At 47.7% G+C, this 15481-nt stretch overlaps 1 protein-coding gene across 1 annotated transcript; it reads left to right on the top strand.

The window, feature by feature from the left end:
• The first annotated feature begins 1023 nt into the window (after positions 1-1023).
• PUSL1 (pseudouridylate synthase-like 1) lies at positions 1024-14256 on the top strand. The gene is made up of 7 exons (XM_009866335.1): positions 1024-1077; positions 3154-3341; positions 5763-5912; positions 8054-8227; positions 10571-10625; positions 13097-13259; positions 14225-14256. The coding sequence occupies exons 1-7, from the start codon at positions 1027-1029 to the stop codon at positions 14254-14256; spliced, it is 813 nt and encodes a 270-aa protein (XP_009864637.1). The 5' UTR covers positions 1024-1026.
• Positions 14257-15481: the final 1225 nt, after the last annotated feature.

Genomic DNA, 15481 nt, shown 5'->3' with positions numbered 1-15481 from the left:
ACGCTGTCAGCCCAGAAGTGTTGGGAAAGGGATGTTTGGGCAAGAGAACGCGGGAGACCGCGAGATCACGGCGTGATGGAATCATCGTTTAATGGAACCCGGTGAAAACGGGCAGAGAGGAACCATCAGCGGAGAGAGGAGGCGTCCAGCCTGTGCTCTGAGGCGCAGGGCAGGGGACACGCGTCGCTGAGCTCCCTGACGGGGTTTGTTGGGCGCCAGCCGGTGTGGCTGGGGCCGGGGGTTGGGATGCTCGAGGGATGTGGATGAAGGGACCTGTGGGCTGAGAGACCTGTGGGAGGTTGGGTTTCCCCAGGCTTTACGCATCCCACACGTGTAGCTGTGCTTGTTTACCTAATTTTTTTTTACAAGAGGAGTGTCTGGGAGAGCTTTTGCGGCTCCACTTCATGGAATCGTGCCTATCTTTGTGCGGATTTTACAGAATAACTCCATCACGTGCCAAAAGCCACAAGTCTCTAGTGGTGCACGATCTGTGTCACTGTGGGTACTGACTTAAATTACTCCAAGTAGTTACAGGTAGGTTGGGTTTAGCCTCAGGACATATCTCGCTGCACTTCAGCCAGTTTTGTGAATGGCTGTGACTTCTGTAGTAGAGAAGGAAGCTCATCACAAACTGTCTTCATGGTCTTTTAGTCCCTTTATGACATCCACAGGGCCTATAAGAAAGAGACCTGCAACTGGCAACCAACTCCTGGTCCTGAAATAGTTTTATCTGGAAACTTTTTTTCTAGGGTAATATATCTGCCTTATCTTCTTCTCAGCTACCATCTGAAGGGCTAGTCCAGAGAGCAGTAACTTGATTTTTTATTTTCAGCCTCCTTTCTTGCATATAACTGCTACATCTGTGTTCCTGTTCATTCATCAAAGTGTTTGGTTCCTGCAAGTTCTGTAAAAAGAGTCGCTCAATAGCAAACAGTTTGATGACTGTGCCCTGTTAACTTCTGGAGGTGTTGGTGGTCTTGACACATGTCAATAACTGTTGTATTTGTTTTGCTCTGCAGTGGGGTTATGGAGACTTCAAATGATCAATCGATGGTTGGAGTGCAGAATTATTTGGAGGTAGGTCCTTGCTAATCCTACTGTCATTCAAATAAAACTTTTAGGATCACATCATTGAGCTACCAATATTACCAAGGATAAATATTATTTTTAGATTGACAATCAATAAAAGAGTTGCGCAGTGCTAAACACTACAATATTCAAAGTAATCAAAATAATGAAAAAGCTTTAGAAATTATGTCAGGATAGAGGTGGGAGAAATAGTTCTGGATGAAGTCAGAGACATTAAGGTCCTGATCCTGAAAAAACATGTGAGCTTCATTAGTGTTTGTGGCTTTGCCTCCACTCATTCTTAGAACTGCCTCACTTCTGTGCAGGCTTAGCTGCTTCTAGTTCATGTCTAAGTCCTTTTTAGATTTAGAAACTAGATGCTGCATCCTCCTGGGAGAGGATGTGTCTGATAGACATTTTCAGAACAAAGCACAGCAGGATATCCATTGTTCCAGAGAAAAAAAAAAAGTTTAGTTTCCATTCTTCTGCAGTTCTTCTAATGTGCTGGGGGGGAAAAAAAAGGTAAGATCCTGTCATCGCTGTTGTTCCTGTGCTGCTCCCAGGGATTTCTGAGGATGTCTTGTTGTGTAGTTCGAAGGTGTTGTGAAGGAGCAGAGTTGCTGACGAGCTGGTCTGGGAGCAGATTTGCTCTCCCATCCAGCCATGCTGTGACCGTGGCCAAGACATTTCCACACTGCGCCTTGCTTGGACTGCGTGAGGGCGATCGTTGTCGCGTGCTCTTGCTAAGCGGTCTGCAGAAGGGAAGTGTGACCAATTATGGGTTGAATAAGAGTACTCAGGGTGTTATTTGTGTGGCTTCTTGCCTGAGACCATTGTGGAGAAACTGTATAAATATTGCACAGATCTTGAAAGAAGAGCCCCAAAGGACTTTCTATCTCATTTATCTAATCCTCTGAACCATCCAGTGGCTCAGCCCCAGGCGCCGGACTTTGGGTGAGCCCAGCAGTTGTTTTGCATTATCCAAGTAACTTTGTTTTAACAGGCAAATGGATAGGATGGGTGATTAAAGAAGAGATGAAGGGAAAAAAAAAGAAAAAGATAAACTTATTTGGTGTTGTCTTTTCACGGTATCAGCACTTTGCAGGCCAGTTCTGGGATATGTGCTTTGCTTTCATGTGGTGGTATTGATGCTGGGCACTGCTGAGCAGGGCTGTGTCTATTAGAACCACATGGGAAGTCTTAAAGCAAGTTTAATAGAAAACTTCTGGGGCCTGTAGGAATTTATCTTCCTTCTTCCATTTCTCTGCAGCCTTGAACTTCACAGCTTTCCAAAGCCAGGAAAGCAACCAAAGGCAAGGGCAAAATTAAATCCGTAATGAGATCCTTGCTATATTCTAAGTATGTTCAGACATTTGCTTGCAGTTACAGGCGAGCAAATAACTCTTGAGGTGTAGACCTTGGGTTTCAACAACTGTGCCGTTAAAAGTGTAATGGACTGGTCTGTGAGTGCCTGGAGAGAATTGTGCTGGAGAAGGGCAGCTCTGCAAATACCGGTGGTTGAACCCATCATTCAGTCCCGCACCTTTGTGCATTCATTGGCTGGCCTGAACGGAGGAAACAACGGGATTTGCCTCAGAGTCTGCGATCCTCCCTTCCTTTCCAGTCGGGCTCAGCTCTTCCTGGCAGAGGAGAAGAGATTTGGACCATGTTCTTATTATCCAGCTTTGTTCAGATGCAGTGATTGAAATGCAGCTTCTGCTTTAAGACAAATTGCTGAGGCACAAGCCAAGGTCTGCTGCAGAAACCCATTTCACTTCTGTGATTCTGTGAAAGGACAGGAAGAGGAATGTTTTTTACTTCATTTTGTATGTGTGAGGAAGCTCACGTGGCATTTTGGATGTTCTGTTTGAGGTGATTTCAGGAGAAAAGGTGAGAAGCCACTGGTGCTAGAAGTCCTCTAGACAGGCTTCTCTCCATTCCTTCCTTTGCAGCCCACAGTAAAACTCCCAATTAACCTCTCCATGTGAGCAATAAGGAGACATGGTTAGCAAGGAGGAGGATGTGTTTTCCTACTGACTCCAAGCGAGTCCCCTATTCATGAATCCATCTCGTTTTGGCTTTCAGAAGGCGGCGCAGAAGCTAAAACCCGTTGTTCCCATCAAGTTCTACATCTCCAGCCGAACAGACAGTGGCGTCCACGCACTCTGCAACTCTGCTCACCTTGACATCCACAGGCCACCAGGGAGGCCGGCTTTTAATGAAAAACAGCTCATCAATGGTCTTAATTACCACCTGAGGCCTGAGCCAATCCGGTGAGTTAGTGGCAAGTCAAAATCTTTTATTTTGCCCCAGCTGGAGAAAGGAGGACACGCAGCAATCATCTCCCAGCTTCACTCACAAGATCTCTTTTCTCCTTTTATATGTGCTGGCAAACTACTCCCTTGCACGTGTGTATTTCTGCTACTGCCACGCCCCTGGCTCGTTAAAGACCAGTCTTGTTCCACCGTTATTGTTGTTAGGGGATCATCTGGGCTTTTACCCCTAAAAAAAAAAAAAAAAAGAGGAGTTGTGAAAAACTGTTGTCTCCATGTAAGTACTGAAGCCACTGGGATGACTCTAGTTTCACACATGAGCTAGAACATCAGTATGTTAACTTTCACTGCTGCTTTTTTCCCCAAACTCCCCAATTTTCTGATCTGATACGTTGCCATTTCTAGTTAGATATCTTTAGGCTTTTTATCCTTCGACCTCCTCTAAAATTCAGGCTCTGTAGGAAAGGTAAAGAATGCCAGGAGTCTTTATTTACCAGCAGTCTTTCAAGCAAAGGGAATCTTAAATGAGGCCTGAAATGTAGCTGCTGGAATAAATGCTGGAAAGACATTCCTATCTAGAAAGAGCCTGTGGGAACGATCGCAATTGTTCGGAGAGGCAGGAAAGGATGCCTGTGTTAAAGAATCACGTGAGCATAAACAGGCTTTTTTAAGATTCACTCCATCAGAGGGAGTAAAAGGATGGTTATTTAATAAAAATCAGATAAGCGTGAACAAGAGAAGCTCAAGATGGATGAAATGCTTGTGGAGGCATGCAGACAGAGGAAAATAAATGTACTAATTCTGTTACTGTGTTCAGCAGAGGCTGGAGATCCCAGGTTCAAACTCCATTGCAGGCCTGGAGGATGTAGTTTGCATTTCTGTCGGGAGCTCATAGCAGTGGAGCAATCTCCTGGGCTTGTTATTACAAATCTTTGTGGAGGCCTGTGGCTCAGCTTTAATTTCGCCTTCCGTGGTCTGAGCCTTTGCAGTCAGGGGATGTGAGCCAGAGGCACTTGAGCTGGCAAAAATCCCCGAAGCACCAACCTTTTTAAAGTAAATAAATAGCTTTGTCTGTTACTTGGTCCCAAACAGTATGAAAATTTTGGCTGCCCTGGATCCCTTCTCCTCGCTGCGCCAAACCCCAAAGACAGAGAAGCACACAGCAGGAGAAAAACCACCTTCTAAGGAGAGGTTCCCTCTAGAGTAACACCTGCAGGGAGGTGATGCCTGTGCGACAGTGACTCCTGGCCGTGCACTCCCTGCAGTAGCCACTGCTCCAAGATAACGGAAAACCAAATCCAATGGAAACTGCTGCCAACACGTTCACGTCAATGATAACACTCTGGGGGAGGTGCAGAAACACGGGGGAGCTCTTTTTCCTCCCTTGCTGGAGGGAAGGGTGTTTTTCTCACTGCCAGCCCTCACACCCTCCCTTCTGGCTACTAAGCTGTCTGTGCTGGGCGGTAGCGGGGGCTTTGGCTTAGAGAAACCAGGCAATTTCTCCCTGTTGTTTGCAGAAGAAAACGGGAGGGTTTAGCTGCCTAGAAAGCTGCTTCTTGAGTTCACTGCCCACAGTGGACGATGAGTAGCCAGGAACATTCCCAAAAGCCGTTTTCTGCACGCGGGAAATGTTCCCGGGAGGTGTCCCTGCAGGCAGCATCCTGCTGGTTTCGGATGGGCTCAGTCCGGGCGATGGCGGGCTGCACCTTTGTTTTCATCGCTGCAGCAAAGTCCGGTTTGTCTTGGAGACTGTGGGGGGAGGTGGGAGGGAAGTGACCTAGTTTCAACCATCTCCATCTGCTGCAACGAGCTGTGGAGGAGCCGCCTTTGAGAGTGAGCGCAGAGGTGTCTGTTGTCGGGGGAGCCCTTCCCGCTGGCATTTGGGGCCACGGTGTTGCAAAAGCAGAAGGGCAGAGGGCTGGTGACGGGTGCTCCTCGCCCAGTCACGGAGAGAAGGTGCTTTGGGAAGTTGCTGCCTTTCACCTGGAGCCTGGCTAGGAACACACGTGCCCTCAGCCTGTCATGTGGTGCCGTCTGGGCTGGGTGAGGCTTTTGGTTTCACGGTGCATCAGAGAACACCTGTTTCACTGTTCCTCAGCCGAAGGACTGATTGGTCTTAGCTTCTTTGAATGGTGTGAGCATCCCCAAAACGCACTGACAGGTGATGCAAAGTCAGTTCTGTTGTGAATCTGATGACAGGCATGATGCCAAGGCTCTTCTGCCTTTGAGTTGAGGGATGCCCACGGCAGCCAACAGGTGCAAATCTTTGGTCGCTGATTAGTCAGTGGCTACCAGGAGAGAAGGATATTTAAAGGTATTCAAAGAACCCTTTGCATGCTTCAGTTTTCTTCTATGTGTGACCAGGCAAAAGCTTTCAAATTAGTGCATTCTCTCCATCTCACTCATTCTCTGCCCTAGCAGCATTCTGAATGCCTATCGAGTGACCAGTAGTTTCCACGCGCGCTTCTCTGCGCTGTCAAGAACCTACGTTTACCGGCTGTTGGTGGGCTGCGCTCATCACTCCGAAATACCGGTGTTCGAGAGGAATCTCTGCTGGGCTCCTGTGGGTGGGTAAGTTTGCTCCATTAAAACCTCCCTGGGGAGCTGCCTTATCAACACTCCGCTGTCCTGGCTTTTGGGGAAAGCGAGAAGGGGCTCATTTCCACGCACGAGACCAGATGCCACATTTGTGTTGGCAGATTTTGCTGTGGAAATCAGCGCGACTGTGTTGAGTCGCATTCACTGAGGCCTAACGGCTCTTTGTAATTGCGCTCTGGGTTGTTGCTGTGATAAACGCACTTAGCGCTGCTAAAATACTCAGTGACTTCACGTAGAGTCCACCGGCAACTTTGCGCGTCCCTCTCCGCGGAAGCGATGAGCGTTTCCTTGGATGACCCTGCCGGTTCACACGGCAAACCCAGTGGGACAGCTGGCTGAAGGAGCAGCGCTCTGATGTGATGCAGACGGGCAGAAACGCATCACACAACACATCTCGGAACCTGAGGTGCAACCCTACAGGCAGGCAAGAACGAAGGCTGAGAATACTATTTTTTTTGGCCTCCCTAGTCATATTTTTGGTAGCAACTGCGTGTAAATCTACTCTCTCATTCCCTGAGTGCCCCTGCGTTTGAATAGAGCCAATGACTCTGACAACCCTACAATAACAAGCTCAGATCTTGCTCAGTGCTCACTTGTTTTCTTGGAGTAGCCACTGAGTCATAACAAATCCGTGCTTGTATATGTAAGGGGAGAAATACAAATACAGTGCCATTAAAAAAAAACAAACTTAGGGCATGATAAACAGTGGGTGAGGAAAAAAACAAACCCCAGAAGATAATTTGTTACTGACTTTTTAGTTTACTCTGTACTGAGATAAACGTAGCTTCAAGAAAACTGGAGGTTTCTGAGGCATTATAAGAAAACAGGTTTGTAGCCAGTTGTGGTGATTTCATCACCACTGCTGGGATAACAGTTGTGGCTAATGGAAAATACCGTAATCTCGACTGTCCTAGCAGAGGAATGAAGATGACATTGTCCTAATATTAAATTGCTGACTTTCTTTTCTGTGGGCTGTGGAAGGGAAAAATAAGTAGGAAATTGCAAAATTAGATGCGCAGTGCGCCTTCATCTCGGGCTTAATGAAATAGCATTTAATTTAGTCCAGACAGTGCAGTTTATTTTCTCCGTTGGCAATACCACACAAAGGATACGGTGAGCGTATTAGAAATTCTGAATAGGAAGTGTCTTACTAAAAGGTGGGCTATTTAGACTGTAGTGAAGAAGCTCCTAGTGCGTGTACTGCGGAGCAGATCTGGTGCATAAAACACGTGACACACGTTAAGAGTTCTGTAGGTGTCTGAATTGTCAAGTAGGTGTCATCAGCATTTCTCAGTGTGACCAGGATTTGGTAAGTGCTAGTCAGTTTTCTTGAACGTGGTGAAAAAATATTATATATATGTTAGAAAAACTCTTGTGGTTAGGATTTGAAAAACGAAAGCCATGTATGATGCTTTTCTCAGGAGAAATTTACAAAAATAGAATAAAAATAAGCATCTGTTCAGCAAATGCATCAGGAAATCTGTCTAAATTCCCTCACTTGAGACTATTTTGAACAGGCTTAGATACCTCAGATGAAGAAATCTGACACTTGCCATTCTGAGTTTTGCCCTTGGCCCTTTCTTCTGCATCTCCACCTTGGGTTTATGCTGCCTTAATCTCTGACAGTTTGCTCACTCATCCATTTCTGTTACTTCCTAATTCTGTGTTCTGGCTGTTGCAAATATAAGGTCTGGAAAACGTGCTTGATGTTTTCTTACCTGGCAACATCTTTTTCAGTTTATAGGATCCAGATACTGCAAAGGATTTTGGTTCTCTTGCCCTATGCTCTAGCCAGCAATTTGAATAGAGTTATTTGAATTGAACTGTTAGAAAGCAGCACAGCAGGATAAAGGTTTGTGGAGAAGCATGTGCCTGCCAACTCCTCATCTAGCCCGGGGTTTTGGATACCTTCTCACCTCGGGTCACTTGGCATCTTGGTTTGTGGTTTGGGCTGTTACAAGTCAAACTCCATCTTGCAAAATGTCTTTCCACAACGCTGCAATGTTAAATCTGCGTGCCAGGCTTAAGCCTCTCGTCTATTAATTGGATTTTGACACACCTAACATACTTGGTCCCTCCCGATGCTCCTTTCCTTTTGCTCTCTCTAACTTCAGTTACCTGAACGTGCCTGCCATGCGGGAGGCAGCACAGTTCCTGCTGGGAACCCACGACTTCAGCACCTTCCGCTCACTTAACTCCGAAACGCCCTTTCGGTCTCCGGTCAGAACCATGCTCCAGGCAGACATCCAGCCCTCTTCTGGATTCCTGTCCCACCACTACGAACACAGGTGAGAACCTCGATGTTCAGCCGAGGAGCTGCTCTGATCAGCCAGCGTTTGCTTCGGCTGAAAAGCTTCTCACCGTCCCTGCTGGGAGAAGGGACCTCCTGCTCACCGTGCCTTCCTTTCCCAGCCCGGCGGGGGTGTCAGCAGGGCTCTGCCTGGGACAGCTTGGAAAGGACATTCCTTTCCCTCCCTCTCCCCGATGTCCTCGGGGTGAAAGATGAGCAGGAGCAAGGGCAGGTCCAGTTGTTTGTGGGTTAAAAGGCAGGATGTTATCCAACGGTGTATGGGATCTGGCATGGAGCAGCTCCTCTGAGGTGCCTCCAGCATTTACACTCTTTTTGGTTGCTAAAGACTAGCTCTGTCAGGGGATAGGATTTTTTTCCTCCCACCCCCACTGCTGTCTTAGCTTTGCTTAAAGGCTGCAAATAGAAGGGAATGAAAAAACCACGCAGCACCTAGGTCACTGCTGTAGCTATGCAAATCTGCTCCGTTCACACCTACTGTCTTCCCAGGGAATGCTGATGAAGGAAAGTCCAATATTCGCAGTCATTACATAATCAAAAGCTTGTTGCGTGTCAGGTTCTTTCAGGACCAGGTCTTGCAAGTATTGAGATTAAGTGGCTGGATATATTCCCTCTCTAGCAGAAGCTAGAGGGGTTTTTTTCCCAGACGGATCACGGGTATTTATCATCCCATATGAGGCCAAAACCAGCTCATGAGAGAGGGAGCAAACCTAAAAACCGGATCAAAAGCATCAAGCTAGCTGCTGATGGAGTGGGTTTGCATTTGGTGACACGTGCAGCCAAACTTGTGGTTTATAGCGAGTCATTTTTGTAATGTGTCGATATTAATTGATTTCATGAATGTTTAGGCTGAAGGGGATGGCTTTGAGAAGCCCAGTTTCAGTGCATTAAAATGGCATTTAACTCTGCTAGAGTACTTTGTTAGTAATAGCCACAAGCATGAGCTTTCTGACCTAGAGAGAAAAGCAGTGGGGTTTGGGTCTCTGCGACAGGCTAAGTGCTGCTGGGGTGGGTTTTCTGCTTGTTTGTTCAGGGTTTTTTAATTACAGTGTCCTAGTTACTTTTAATCTGTAAAAGGCCCTATGGGAACAGTTGCAGTCATGGAGCTCGGTGTTTGTTTGCCTGCAAATAAGGCAGCAAACAGGCCTGAAGTGCACGTGGATTTCTTCCCTGCAGTAGGAGAATGAGCTGTTCCTGCAACGAAAGGGCTGGGATAGCAGTAAAAGCTTATATATATTTTATTAATTATTTTTTTTAGCCAGCTCTAAGGAGGTTTATTTTCTCTTTCTGCAGAATGATAAACCATGGTCCCTGAGTCAAATAATGCAGCTTTTCTTTCTCAATCTTCCTTTCCTTTCGGAACTTAAACCCATCATCTGAATTGACCACTTGTCTGTTTAAAAGGCCAACTGTTCGACGATTCCTTCCATCAAACTCAGTTGCTCAGCAACAGTGGAAGTGGTGTCCCATCCGCACAAAATGCTTCTGAATGCTAAGGATGTGTTCAGAGACGTAGCCCCATCGCTTATTCCTGGGGCCTGATCGCTCTGTCACTTGTTTTTAAGCAGAATATGCATTATTCATTGCAAGGTGCTGGCTTCTGCTGCCAAGTGGAAAGGCAGCTGGATTGTTTTGCTGGTAAGCAAAATTATCTGTGAGAATGACAAGAAAAACAAAGTTTGTCTCTTAAACAAAAAGATCTTGTTCTCTCTCAAGGTCTACAAGATACTTTTCCTAAGTATCTCCACCCATCTTTTGTAGTTAAATGTATCTTGACAAGACGACCAAGATGGGAGGATCCTGGTGTATGCAATTCGAAGAGGGGAATTTGTCCCTGCTTGAAAAAAAATCGTCCCTTGTACTTTGCTAAAGAGCTGAGCTGAATTGTGACCTCGATGTGCTGATGATTTACGCGCGTGTGTGGCAATGCACGGCACGCACGTGGAGCTGGGGGAGAGCAGATTGTCCGTGAGTGATCGAAACATTGCAATTTCCTGACATAAAGAGGAATCCAGGGGAAGGAGCTGCCTTTGCATGTGCCACCATACATGACAGGGAGGGTGAAACCCAGCAATTTATCTGTAAATCCAGTGGTGGGGCATAAAAAACAGGCACGAATTGTTTTGCCCCAGAAAACAGCTGCATCTGAGCAGCAAAGGAGCAGCCCGGTGTTCAGAAGCTTGTGATGCTGTTTCAGGTTAATTGGGTCCGTGCAGCTTCTTACTCACTTTGCTCGCATTCACCTGTGACGTATCCTTCTCTCGTGGCTAGAAGAGCCATTCAAAATGTGGTTTCTAAGCACTTTTTTTGCTTCTTTCTTTAGGGGCCTGGAGTTTTGGGAGCTGACGTTCAGGAGCAGATCATTTCTTTACCGACAGGTACTGTTGGGTGCTGTGTTCAGCACATGCTTTGCCTCCCAGAACCAAAGTGTTGCCGTCACGATAACTAACTGTTGATCAGTTTGATGCATCCCTAGTGCCATTTCTGTTGCAGAGCTGGTGTTAGAGCTGCGTGACACACACAGGGGCCCAGCATCAGAGAGGCGGAGTTCTGTATTCCCTGTTTGATCCCGTAGAAAAAGAATCTTTTAAGTCTGTGTCTAAAAGGAATTTCCAAAGTCACGCAGAATCGCGTGGGAGGACGGAAAGTTTTGTTTTCTGCAATCTTTGTCTTTGCAGTCGGAGCGGTAAAAACCAACAGACATATGTTCTTGTTCTGCTGAATGGCAGAGGGCCCAGCAAAGCCGGCCTGGAATTTTACTTTCTGGCTTCACAGCGTGAAGTAATTCTCGGTGTTGCATAAAGGCGAGATGGGAAGACCTGATTCAGCTGTGCAGGCGTGACTGCAGGATCTTTCCCTCTGCCATGCTGTCCAGCCTCCACTGGGTTTTTTCTTTGAAATAACTCCAGTGGGGTTTTGCTGCTGTACTCAGGGGAGAGACGGCTCCCTCCACAACTTAATGGATCACCTCCTTAGGAAAGAGCTGGCTGTTCTCAGTCTGCCTGTCCTGGCCTTGGTCACACTCGGGAGACAGAGAATAGGCAAGAGAGGGCTTGTTTTCTGGAGGAGAGAGGGGGTGTTTTGTGGGAACCGCAAGCAGCTATTTTTTATTCTGTTTTGACAAACCAAATTTGTTTTCATCCTGTGCCAAGTAACGCTCTGTAAGCTCTCTTGACAGTAGGTGTCTAGATATGAGCAAGGGAAGAACAACATCGGGCTCGAGAAGGGCTTGATATACAGCAGGGATTTGCTTCGTCAGATGCTCTTGCGACAAGGAGAAACCGCCGGTAACCCCTTTAGTGCATTAGAACAGAAATGCCACTTAGTGACACTGTGCAGAGAGAGCAGTTACCCATAATACTTAGCTCAGACTAATGCCGCCGTGCCACGGGCTGTAGTGGAGCAGGAACAGGCAGCACGCGCTGGACTCACGTTCTTCTGCCTGCGCATCTGCTTCTGCCCTCCGTCATAAAGAGGAGACTGGACTAGATAGTCCTTGTATCTCACCCAGCTGTTATGATAAGTATTGACATCTGGATGTTTTTGTTAGAGAAAAGGGTTAAAAAGCCCCAGAAACTCTGTGTATGTGCTGTTGCTGCATAGCGTGCAGAAGGTGGGGAGACACGGAGCGCACGGCTGTTTCAGACTCCCACCATTAGCCTGCGTTTACACCAGCTAACTTCAAGTGTGGAGACATCAAAGCTAAAGTCACGGCATACAATGACCTCTAGCGAGGGATGGATAAAATAACATATGTCCGAGATCTCTGTTTCTTCTCTCTGCCATCTGCTCGAAGGCAGGCTCCTGGCGCTCCACGGTGCAGTTTAAGATAGGAGCGTGCAGGGAGAGGCAGCGCTTGCCTTTGGAGAAATGTGTCTTGGCTTGGTAGACCTTTCTTGTGAATGGTGGTAAACGTGATCGGGTTGCTTCATGCACTTTTGTTAATTCTCTGGTAAACATTAATGAAACAGAAACTTAGACTGGTGCTTCATGACAGCACTACATTTTTTTCCTCTCCTTTTTTTTGGCTTTCTGAGAGAGAAGCAAGGCCCTGCATAGTCCACCCGCTGGAAACTGTGTTGCTTATGTGTGAAGAACCACATGTCAGCTTCCTGCCATGGAGGGATGTGTGGGTGCTGCTGTTGTTTCTGAAACCATCTCCTGCTCAGCTTCCTTCCCACATGTGATGAGAACAAGCCTTGCTCCAAGCCAGTGCTGTGGAGCCAGAGATGATTGTGTTACAGGCCCTCATCTCATTTGATGTCTTTAGTTGTAGGCAGGGAAGACTTAAAGGAAGCAAGGTAGTTTTGCTAGTTCTTTTCCGTCCTCTCCCACCACCTTTGGGTGCTAGAAGATTCTGTGCATCTGCACGTTGCAGACAAGCTTAGCTGCTGCATGTTGTCATGTCACCCCACTGAGGGCACAACCTCGGCAGCCCAGGCAAGCCCTGCTCGGAATGGCAAGAACCACCAGTCCTCCCCAGGCTGTGGGTGACCGCGCTGCTGGGCTGCGCTCAGGGACTTCCCAAAGAAAGGAAGTGAGCACTGGAAATGCTCCCTGGAGGTGTGGGATACCAAAGCACACAAGCAGCAGCCAGGACTGGCTTAGAACCCTAATGGGTGAGTCTAGGGCATGAGATTAAGAAATCAGTGAGAAATCTTGATACCCTGAGTGACAGGCACTGAGCTCTCTGATTAGGTTCCGGGCCTGACTTGCCATCAGTAGTAGCCATGGACTGCTACCCTGCGTAACACTGCGGAGAGCGCGAGCGCAGGACTCCAGACAGAATTTCCTGATATCTTTAAGTTTCACAAGAGCAGCACCTAAGCTGTGGCCTCTGTTTTTCCAGGTCCGAAGAATGGTTGGGACTCTAGTTGCAGTTGGCCAGGGCAAGTTAACACCTCGTCATATAAAAGAGTTACTGGAGACCAAAGATTCCCGGGCTTTTCCACCAAACGCCATGGCTCCACCATCTGGACTCTTTCTAAAATCAGTGGAATATAATGAAGCAGGTCAGTGGACGTGAGGAACAGCAGATCTAACAGTGAAGGGAGCACAAGCACCCGTGGGGGTTCCTTTATGTTCCGTCTGACCGCAGAGCTCTGGTCACTGACGCCCACATCACGGCGAATGCCCCGGCCTGTAGAGCAGTTTCCGGTGGTTGCTGTGGAAAAGTGGTGTTATTTGTTTTCTTGGTAGATGTCCTCCTCTTACTTACAGGGTGGTAAAAGAGAGGTTGACAATGACTTTGAGGTCTCACATGAATTCTGCTTTCAGTTCTCATAAATTCTTGTCCTATCCCTGACCATGTATAAAGACCAAATCAGCTGTGGTATTGAGGTACCTACAGATCTGTTTCTGGTCACTCACTTCTCTGCTGTTTACAAGAGGACAGAGAACAGATCATCCTTTTGCTTATATGGTGGCTCGCTTAGCGTAACAGCATCTGATCTAAACTGTTTAAGCTTTTTGCTTAAAGAAAGAAAAGGGGGGGTGTGCAAATTTGCAAGAAGACAGCAAGGGGATGTCAAGGAAGTCTGACATCCCTGCTAGGGAGAGCAGGTGTTTAAGACTGCGAGGATTAACCTGTCTCTGACTAATCCAGTGCCCGTGAAATGTGGACACAAGAAACTTTCCAGGCTGCCTTGTCTCAGCCAGACCACAGACAGGGGAACTTAGAGCCTGCTCTCTCTACACACTGGAGCTTAAAGAAGACAGAAGGGAAACGGGAAAACCAAAGGGCAGTGCGAGGAGCTTGAACATACTTGTGAGCACATGGCCCTGCCTTGGGAAGGCGGCTGCTCTCGCTGGTTTTGTCTCTCTCCAGTGGTGCCTCTCCCCACAGTGCTGCTGGCTGTGCCAGCGGGAAGGGAGCCCAGGTGGGAAATGAAGACCACCACGGGTTTTAAGTGCTTTCAGGTGGTTTCAGTGCCATCTTTTTTTCCCCTAAATCAGTGTTTTCTCTTATTCTTCTCAGATTTGAACAGTCCAGTTGCCTCAGGAGAATAGCAGCTCTGTGAGACACAGCCATGGCCGAAAGGACTGTTGTTGTGGACGTGTGGCGGAGGTTTGCCACGCGCTCTTGTCTCAATAAAATCATTGACTGTGACTGTGGGCATCTTCCTATCGTTTGTTCTTGCCCTCTGAGACTCCCAAGGGGAAAGGAAGAACAACTCTATGCTGCTTTCTGACAACTGCTTTTTCTCTTTTTATGAAATTCTGTTGCCCGTCTCTCAAACAGGAGAAGGAAAGATTGGGGCTTGGGTTTTTTGGTTGTGTTTTTTCCCTTATGTGGTGTCTGGAATGGAGGAGAATGTAGCATTTCTTCTGTGCCTCTCCCCTCTGTACAGCCTTTGTACAGCACAGTGCAAGGGACAGCTGTTACTGTTTGATGCAGCAACTTACAAGAAACAGCCTTTGAAAGTACTTGCCATTTCCTCTCCCCATCAACAACCACTCTCTTGTTGAACTGCGGTGGCTTTCACGTTATCCTGTTCCCTGGTACGAGAGGATGTTACAGAGCAAAGTTCCTTTGAGGTCGCTTAAAACCGTGGAAGAGGAGGGCTGAAGCTGCTGTGTTGCCAGTGCGGTTCCTGTTCGTGCTTTTCTGGTCCAGCCTCGCTGGATAAGTACCCTGAAGTGGGGATGCTGCGATGTGCTGCAGTGACTTCTCAACACAAGCAGCGGGGCTTGTCCCTCTGTGTTCCAAACCTTCGTGTGCCCAGATGTTTCCAGAGAGCGGTTTGCCTGAAAGGGAATGGCAGCTCCTCCGCTGCAGGGGAAGTGAGAGTGCAGCTACAGGCCCACTCTGGAGTGTCTCAAGGAGAAGCGCTGGTACAGGCTTCCTGGGCTGGCACAGGGTTCCAGTGGGAACGGGAGGGCAGGGCAGGCTGGAGGGGATCGAGGGTGGCTTTGGGTGCGAGTGTCAGGCATCCTGCAGCAGATTCACAGAGAGAACCAAACCCTGTCCTTGTGCTGGCTGTTGCTGTGCTCTCTCCTCCAGCCTGGGATCTCAGTGACATCTTTTCATCTTCACTTCCTGTGGTTTCTCTCCGTAGAAACGCGGCAGAGCTCTGCAGTGTGACTTGCAGGGCAGTTTGCTCTGGTGTTAACACTCTACGCAGAACAGCTTAGCAGTCACCTCGTAGTAGTGAGGACTCTTTGGAGAGGCCAGTGTACCCCTCTGCAGTGTTTGCAGGAGAGAAGGCGATCTGAGCTCTGGTAAGTTAACTTC

The sequence above is a fragment of the Apaloderma vittatum genome, unplaced genomic scaffold (genome assembly GCF_000703405.1).
Source record: "Apaloderma vittatum isolate BGI_N311 unplaced genomic scaffold, ASM70340v1 scaffold22473, whole genome shotgun sequence".
Classification (NCBI taxonomy): domain Eukaryota; kingdom Metazoa; phylum Chordata; class Aves; order Trogoniformes; family Trogonidae; genus Apaloderma; species Apaloderma vittatum.
Note: the sequence above shows the minus strand (reverse complement) of the source record. Positions and strands in the feature narration are given on the sequence as shown.